This window comes from Pinus tabuliformis, chromosome X (assembly GCF_031772625.1).
Source record: "Pinus tabuliformis cultivar Carrire ecotype Pingquan chromosome X, CPIR1, whole genome shotgun sequence".
Classification (NCBI taxonomy): domain Eukaryota; kingdom Viridiplantae; phylum Streptophyta; class Pinopsida; order Pinales; family Pinaceae; genus Pinus; species Pinus tabuliformis.
Window position 1 is genome coordinate 391,873,408 of NC_142308.1, and position 8,583 is coordinate 391,881,990.

Here is an 8,583-nt window from a genome sequence, read left to right on the forward strand (position 1 = left end):
TTTATATTTATTTATTTGTACTTTATTGTTGACTTATGTGTCCTTCATGTGTGCAATTTAATGAAAATTTTATTTCAAAATTGTTTGTAGGAAACTTTTTAGATGGATTAATTAGAAAAAAAAATAAATTTTATTTAATTTTTCATGGATATTTTGTATATTGATTTCTTTGTTTATATAATTAATAAAATATAGAATATTTATATTATTTTATCTTATTGATATGTAAAATGAGGAGACAAATTATAATTGAGATTAATTGATATAATATGTATTAATTTTTTTTAATATAATATTAAATTTAAAATTTTGTAAGAATTCGTAAGTTTTATTCAGAATCAAATATTGGGGCGGTTATTCTTCTAGGCTTATTAAAAAAGTCAAATATGTTTTTTGAAATTAAATATGTTTTTTGAACTGAAGTTTGAAAATCAAATATGTTTTTTTGAAATTAAGTGTGAGGACAAATATGTTTTTTGAAATTGAATTAGTAAGTGACATAATAAACCAGTCAATTATTTAAATAACCCATGCAAAACAACAATATATATTATAATCACTTTAGTTATCAACACATCAATCTTTTTTAAGAAGAGTTTTGGCGTAAATCACATGTAGAAAACCTTTGAACCAAACAGAGTGGTTCATCATCAGGACAAGTTGAGGAAGCCATGATCTGACTCCTCAACTTGTCCTAACGAACTAGCTTCAACAAAGGTTTTCTACATATGATTTATGCCGAAACTCTTCTTAAAAAATGTTATGAATCACAGAAGCCTCAATTCAACAAACATCAATCTTTACCTATTTTTCTGTATTTTTAAAAATAAACATAATATATAATGGTCTATTATTTTTTAATTATATTTTTCAATCAATTTGAAAGTAATTTTTTTGAAGATTTAAGTATATAATTTAAAAAAAAACAAATAATAAAAGACTTTTCAAGTCACTAGATCTATAAAATTAAATTAAATTAAAAAACCGGTTTTAAACCATTAAAATTCACAATTCAATAAAAAAATTACACCATATTAATTAGTTCGAAAAATAGACTAAATCTTAATACGAAAAATAAACCAAATTTTAATAATATGATTAAAAAACACATCACGGTTAAAAAAAAATTAATTCCAAACCAAAAAAAACAAAAAAACCACCCATACCTAATATAATACTATCAAGCTTTTTCCGTACTGAAAATAACACCTTCGGTCCATCATGGCTCTGTTAGCAATCATTGCGGTGCCTTCTGCAGACTTAGGCAAATCCCTGGTGGAAAATTTAGTTCAATCCTTGAAGGAACTGTGATAAGAATTGGAATTAGAAAATAATAGAAAATAACGGCTGATTTTTCATGTAACCTCAGACCGCCTGAACCAAGCAGTGGGAAAGAAAACCCTATTTCTCCCTAATTGGGCTTCCAGTTTTGGTTTGAGAAACCATGGGTGGGCTTCCAGCTTTGGTCTGAGAATCCATGGCTAACTTTGTTGAGAAAAGTCAAGGAAAGGACTACACAGTTTGATTGAAACACAGTAGTAACGATGGAACATTTTAGTTTTTTTTGGGTAGTTGTTTGGTATTCGATTTGATTAGAAATTTGGAACTATAATTTTAAGTTATTAGATCCCAACGTTTTCAAAACCCTAAATCCATTTTCACATTTGAAAATGGAATTTAAACTGTGATCAGATTCTGGCAATATTAACTGTAATCAGATTCTGGCAAAAAAACAAAAGAATAACGTCATTGAAGTTAGAATACGCCATTAAAAACATATATAATTAGATGGCACGTAATCTGAATGGTAGATTTGCCTGGAATGTTCCATTTATGATTGGAATGTATGCGGTTTGACTGGTGGATTTGCGTAGAGTATTAGTAAAGATCAGTTAGATCGTTCCAATCGATGCACTAATATTCTCGTAAAAATTATGTTTTAAAGAAATGGGACTCATGATAATGAAGAAAAAGGCAGAAACCTCAATTTAGTGACTCATAATTATTTACCAGGCCGTGTAATCTCATTGTCGTCAGACACTGAATAACCAGAGATTCACCCAACTCGACCAAGTAATTATGGAAACATTCTACTTTCCTTGACCTGGTCTGGTCCAGCGCTATTTAATGGGAAATTTAAAGGAAATAGGCATGGAGCGAGCCATATTTAACTGTGCTTTTTTTATAGGCGCTGCCGTGTAATCTCGTTGTCATCAGACATCAGAAAAGTCGGAGATTCACCCAACTCAAGAAAGAAATTAGCCGTGTGGAAACATTCTAATTCGCTCTAAACCTGACGGAATCGAACTCTCTTTAATGGGATTATTAAAAAAATAGGGCATGAATCGAGGAATGTTTTAATGGTATATTTTTATATTGCAGAAGTCGTTATTAAGAGAGCTTTAATGGGGGCGGTTTGTTGGGATATGGCGAGAGCAATTAGGGATCATATCATGGTCTCTACGCTTTTCCCCTCTTGTACGCATACTTAATTTCAATTACCTAGTCTTGGTTGTCTGCGTGTCCTCTGCGCTAAATATCATTCAAAGCCCACGCCCTTGTTCCATGGCCGAGTCCGTGTAACTCTTCTAGAAGCCCGGTAATGGTGCCTGTCACGTATCTTCTTCTTTATTTTAACTGTGCAGAAATTCCTACATTCCCCATTTTTTCAAATGTGCTCATTGACTTTTGTGATTTGGTATGTTCCTATTCCTGTTTGACGGCCTATTCTGCCTCCCCACCAAGGACTTCTAGTTCCCATGTGTCCAGAAAACTGTGATTGCTTAAAATAACCAAGGTACTGTGAAATGCTGCATCGGTATGTATAGATATGTACGTAATGCAGGTTGATGGGAAGGGATGTACAATTCCAGTCTGTAGGATAGCAGCTTGGGTTCATTAACCACTGAAATAGGAGGAATCGTGACGATTAGTAGTGTTGGGTATTGTTCCACCATGTTTTCCCTAAGGCATTTATTGCAGAGAATCTTATTGGTGATTGCATTGTGTGGCCATTTCCGTTCTTATTCTCTTGCTGCAACAAGGCATGGGGTGCTTATGAATCCATTGCCCACTGGTTCACAGATTACATGGTCTGGATCAACAATTGGTGAGTTCTAGGATCCTCCAAATGTGAAAAAGGCTGTTATCATCGCCTGAAATTCTGTGATATTGAACAAAATTTGGATTGCCCCCATGTGTTTTCTATTGTTTAAGCTTTCCTACAGAGCAAATTCCAGGAGAATTGGCATGTTCATAAAATTATTTTCTGAAAGATAAAAGTTCCTGGTTTTCGTGGGCATGTTTTTCTTTATGATATGACTTCTTCTGCTCTGTTGAAAACCAAGTTCTTGCCAATGTTGCAGTGATCACTGAACTAGACAGAATATTAAAATGCCTACAAGGTCTCCATTCGTGGTGTTGTCTCCCTGTTTGAGTGGCATGGAATTCATCGCTCAGGGCAATTTTGGTGGAACATTTATCCCTGATACCTTCGGCAGCTAATCCAAAACAAGTGTAGTTTCTGCACTGTAGCCCTTCTGGGCGGTAGTGACAATGGATTTTCCTTTTTATCCTAACATGCTGTCTGAATATGAACCTCATCCGATTAAATGCCTTGGCTTTTATTGAAGTTTTGCCTGACTAATGCCTAGTGTTTCTTTTAGGGTCTGTTATATCTTCATAACAGAATTGGCCAGATAAAAGTTTTAATTTTTGTCATTTCCTATATTATAGAAGCAGCCTTAATCCTATAAATGGTTTTGGTTTGGTTGTCCAGAAGTATTTTCTGTTTATTTCACAGTAGATTAGAATAGTGCTCTTACAATTGCAATGGGTTGAGCTGCCTATCATGATATACTACTATTTTTCTGGCAGGGTTCAAGTCCCAGAAGAATTTAACAGAAAATTACCCCTCCGACTTTCGGCACCTAAAGCCAAAGCAAGCCTTTCTATGTCTTGCAGCCCCTCAGGGAGAGTTTCTCGAAGTATTTAGACTAAAAAAATCAAAATCTTTGGCATTACTGACAATGGATTTTTCATATTACATTAAAATGGTATCTGCAGTCTTTTGAAGATAGCTTTTGTCAGAGTAAGTGACTCATATGTTATTGACGGTATGCTATTTTTTCATAACAGAATTTAGCAAGAAATTATCCCCAAAGGCAAAAAAAAGGGATAAAAAATGTTTTGAAAGACTTAACCCTATAAATGGCTTTAGTTTGGTTTTCCAAAGTTAATTATTGAATTATTTGTTTCATAGAAAAATATGATTGAGCCCCTCACATTTGCAATGGGTTGAGTTGCCTATATATACTGCTATTTTTCTTTGAAATTCTTGCATTTCCATCTATAACTTCACTTAAATCCAATTCATGTCTTAATTTGAATCTTAACAGAGGTTCTCCATTAAACTTACTAAACTTTGGTCCTCTTCTTTCATTTTTCAGCCTATTTTACTGGCAGAAACCTGTTGCAACAACAGAGCAATCAGACAGGGGAAGACCGCCAAAATGGAACCTACGAGCCTTTGGTTGCAAGAAACAGAATTGACCCTCTTAATCATTTTAAACGATACAAGGGTGGTTACAACATCGAGAGCAGACATTATTGGGGGGTAACTATCATCTATACACTGCTTTGAGATTTCAGTTGCCCTGTTGGAGTATGTACACTGCATATAGGCTTCCCCTTAAATTAATGTGCTATACGAAAGAACCTTTGTATGACAGTTCTTGTATGATTGCAGTCAACAATTTTCACTGGCGTATATGGATATGCTATTGCAGCTATATGGATCATTGTTGGTCTGGTTTATGGAATTTTCCTGACAATCAGATATTGCTGCTGCAATAAGAGGACGACGAAGGGTTCATACAAGCCTCATTCATGTCGGTACTATGTATGGCCATTCTTGGCTGTCATCCTTCTCACCATAGCTGCCATGTAAGCTTTGCATCTCTGATTACCCTTAAGCTGCTATTAAAGTCTCTGTGTTTCTCTTATCGAGGGTTTCTGAATTTTGCGACGAGAATGTGTTAGGTCTTACAGAAGAGTAAAGTTTCACAAATTTTAACAATTTTCTCTTCTTAAAGGAACTGTTTGCGTTGCTTTCACAGAACTTCACTGTCTTAGAGACGAGTCTGAGTCTTATAGCTCTTGTTTATATCAAAATGAGATATATTTCTATTTTTAATAAATTTGAAGGGGGGTCGGAGTAGGCGTTTACTGCTTCTGCATTATTCATAATAGTTTATTCAGAAGATCAAGGGACATATGATTAGGTTTATATTGGAGAAGTGCTTTTCTCTTTGCTAATTATCAGGGATGAAACTGCAGTATTGCTTCTGCAGTTGTTCTTGGGGGAAACAGCAAATTCCATACAAGGGCAAAGAGGGTGGAGAAAACTATTGTCGGGGCTGCTCAAAGGGCCACCGACACAATTTATAATGTGACATCTTCTATGAAGACAATGCAGGATCAGTTGCAACCTTATGATGAAAATGCTTATCTTCGTTTGAATTCAACAGCAGAAAGACTTAACAAGGAAGCAGCAAACATACATAATAGGGTCTTTCACAACAAACGAGCAATCGATATCGGCGTAAGAGTACTGTAAGATTCTTTTACTCTCAGCTCCAAAAGGTTCTTAGGTTTGGCTTAAGAATATTGTCAGATTCTTTTGCTCTCAGCCTCAATAAAAAAATGGATTTGCATCTATCAGCTTCAAAAAATTTCTGAATTTCCATTTCCCTAGGAAATAATTGAATAGTTTCAATGAAACCAATGGTTTGATTTTTGTTTGTATGTCATTGAATTACAATTTGTATATTCATTTTGCAGAAATATTGTAACTATTTCTCTTGCATCGATCATTTTGGCTCTGGTGATTTTTGCAATAGGTAATTATCTCATGTAATTTTATGTCTAAACTCCGAAGTAGTATATATATTTCCTATCATGTTTTTTAAGACATAATTATTCAATATGTTTTAACTAATTAACCAACACAATTTCTTTTGATGCAGCTATACTTCTCCTGCATTGGCGTCATGTATTTTTTTTGTAAGTCACTTGACAGCCTATACAACAAGCCTTCTGCAATTACATTTCATGTCATGGCAGGTTGTCTTAAATAGCGTTAATAATAAAAGTCAGCAAGCCATTAGTCTAACTTAAAAAATGTTCTTGCACCAAAAGAAGCATGATACTCTAGAGGAGTGTGAGGTCTTAGTGTCTTTGTTTGTGTATAACTAAATGATAGCTTAGATCTATCTTAACCTCCATCTATTAAGTGTCAAAAAGTTCAAGTTTGGGGTTTTATTGACCTTGTCTGTCTTTAATATATCAATGGTTAAGGTAGAACCATGCTAGGGTAGAAACAGACCCATATACTTGAACATTGTATTTGAACATGAGACTGGTCTGTATGTAGAAAATATGGAAAATAGCTTGTAAGTTGTATGGTATCTTCTGCAATTTGTTTCTTAGGGTTGGAACTGAGATTTCTTTCCCTGTGCAGAGTTATTTTCATTTGCTGGCTGTTGACAGCTCTCACTTGGCTCGTTTTTGGTGTCTATTTTGCTATTCATACGTAAGTGATCACCTCCCACAAATTGTATACCATTGTGGGAACCTTGTATGAGCAATACCTATTTATCTGTTATTTCCTTGTTGCTCAGGCATGTTTGTTCTGCCCTTCAGATTTGCAGATGACTCATGCATAGCTTTGAAAGGTTACCAAAGCGACCCTTATAACACCACTTTGAATTCGATTCTTCCTTGTGTTGATTTGCAAGCAGCAGATTCCAGCCTTGCAGAGGCTCGGGAAGAAGTACATCTTATGATAGGCCAGGTATGGTTAATTCTACCTTGTTCAATAAGGTGTGAACCTCTTAAGCCATGGTAAGAAAGTGGTTCTCTAATAAATACATATTACAGAGTCGCATTTGATCCTTGAATCTAGCCTAGCCAACTCAAAATTAAAGGGAATGTACTACTTTCTTAATTCTAATCAGCCCCTGTTGCCATAGAACCAGCCAAATGTCCAACAACACTGGCAGTTAACTGGTTGAGTTAACACCTTGGATTAACCAAAACATCTACCAGCTTCAAACATCTTTTATCCGTTTTCTCGATTATCTATCGTCTTTGATCTAATATGAACAAGGACATTGAATTCTACATTATTTGACTCAAATGGAAACTTCAATTGCTTATTTTTTCTTTTGTTTTTTGCAGTTGAACAAAAACATCTCTACGTTGCAGGCACTAAATATCCAGTCACTAAATATTCCTTATGTATGTGATCCATTTTCTGGACCACCAAAGTATGAATATACGCCAGATGTCTGTTCTAATGGTACCATTCAAATCGGATTTATTCCTCAAGTAAGTAACTGGAACATTTTACCAATTCTGACTATGCATTGATGTGTTGTGGAAACTTACATCCTCTTCTTGCAGTTACTGGAGGGCATCAAATGTTCAACAAATGATACTGCAAAATGCAATAGTGAAGGGAAGTACCTAACACAGAGTCAATTTGATGAAGCAGAAGCATATGCAACATCTGTACAGAGTCTGCTGGACATTTTTCCAGCCTTGGAGAGCCTAACAAACTGCTCCTTTGTGAAGGACACCTTTTCCAACATTCTCAATGAGCAATGCCACCCTGTCAAGTCATCTATTAACAGAGTTTGGTCATCTCTAGTTGCTTTATCCACAGTCTTGATATTTTTGTTGATCAGTTGGATTGTTAAGGCCTATCAAAATGGAGGAAGACAAATTTCCAAAGGCTGTGTCATCCCAAATGATACTCCTTCTGCCACTAGTTCACCAAAAACCCAACAATACGGCCATAAAACCCGCGTGAAAATGCAAAGTATTCATGCAAACTCACCTGAACCAAGAGATTCTGATGTAAACAAATGATACTCCTTCTGCCACTAGTTCACCAAAAACCCAACAATACGGCCATCAAACCCGCGTGAAAATGCAAAGTATTCATGCAAACTCACCTGAACCAAGAGATTCTGATGTAAACAGATTATAGTAATATTCTACATTCTGATATCATTCAGAGAGGGCCTAAACCAATAGCCCACACTTGATTCTTTACCAGGGTTGTCCTGAAATGTCCAGATTCTTTACGAGGCTTGTCCTGTAATGTCCAGGAAATCCAAATCGGCATAAGTTATCCATGGCAGACCGTCAATTATATGTAGACAAAAAGGCTCCTTTTGAAAGCAAGCAACAACATAGATTGAAGCAGTTTTAGCCGTTACAAGGAATGGAATGTACATAGTATGAAGAGGAAAAAATTAGTACAAATGCGTGCAATATATTGTAATATCTTAGTTTTTTCTGTTGAGGTCAGTGGGTTTTTTTCTCCTAATCCCTTAATTTTTTGAAATAGATGGTCTATGAATATATGGTAACAGTTAAAAGATCAATGATGAAGCTATATGATTCATGATAGATTCAATTGAACCTCTAGCCATTTATGAAATTTTTATGGCTAATATTTACTATTTTAGTATGGTTATTTCTCTGAATTTAATAATATGAGGTGTTTCTTGTTTA

General features: G+C 35.0%; 1 protein-coding gene across 1 annotated transcript; it reads left to right on the top strand.

The window, feature by feature from the left end:
- Window positions 1-1,801: 1,801 nt before the first annotated feature.
- LOC149140186 (uncharacterized) lies at window positions 1,802-8,362 on the top strand. Its single transcript, XM_089448044.1, has 10 exons — window positions 1,802-3,109; window positions 4,449-4,615; window positions 4,748-4,944; window positions 5,338-5,613; window positions 5,842-5,900; window positions 6,027-6,063; window positions 6,521-6,592; window positions 6,703-6,853; window positions 7,240-7,389; window positions 7,465-8,362. Exons 1-10 carry the CDS (start codon window positions 2,956-2,958, stop codon window positions 7,930-7,932), a joined length of 1,731 nt encoding a protein of 576 aa, XP_089304170.1. The 5' UTR covers window positions 1,802-2,955; the 3' UTR covers window positions 7,933-8,362.
- Window positions 8,363-8,583: the final 221 nt, after the last annotated feature.

Coding starts and splice junctions, on each gene's coding strand:
- LOC149140186 (XM_089448044.1), top strand. CDS start 2,956: ATGTTTTCCCTAAGGCATTTATTGCAGAGAATCTTATTGGTGATTGCA. Junction 4,945..5,337: donor CTTCTCACCATAGCTGCCAT/GTAAGCTTTGCA, acceptor ATGAAACTGCAG/TATTGCTTCTGCAGTTGTTC. Junction 6,593..6,702: donor GTCTATTTTGCTATTCATAC/GTAAGTGATCAC, acceptor TCTGCCCTTCAG/ATTTGCAGATGACTCATGCA.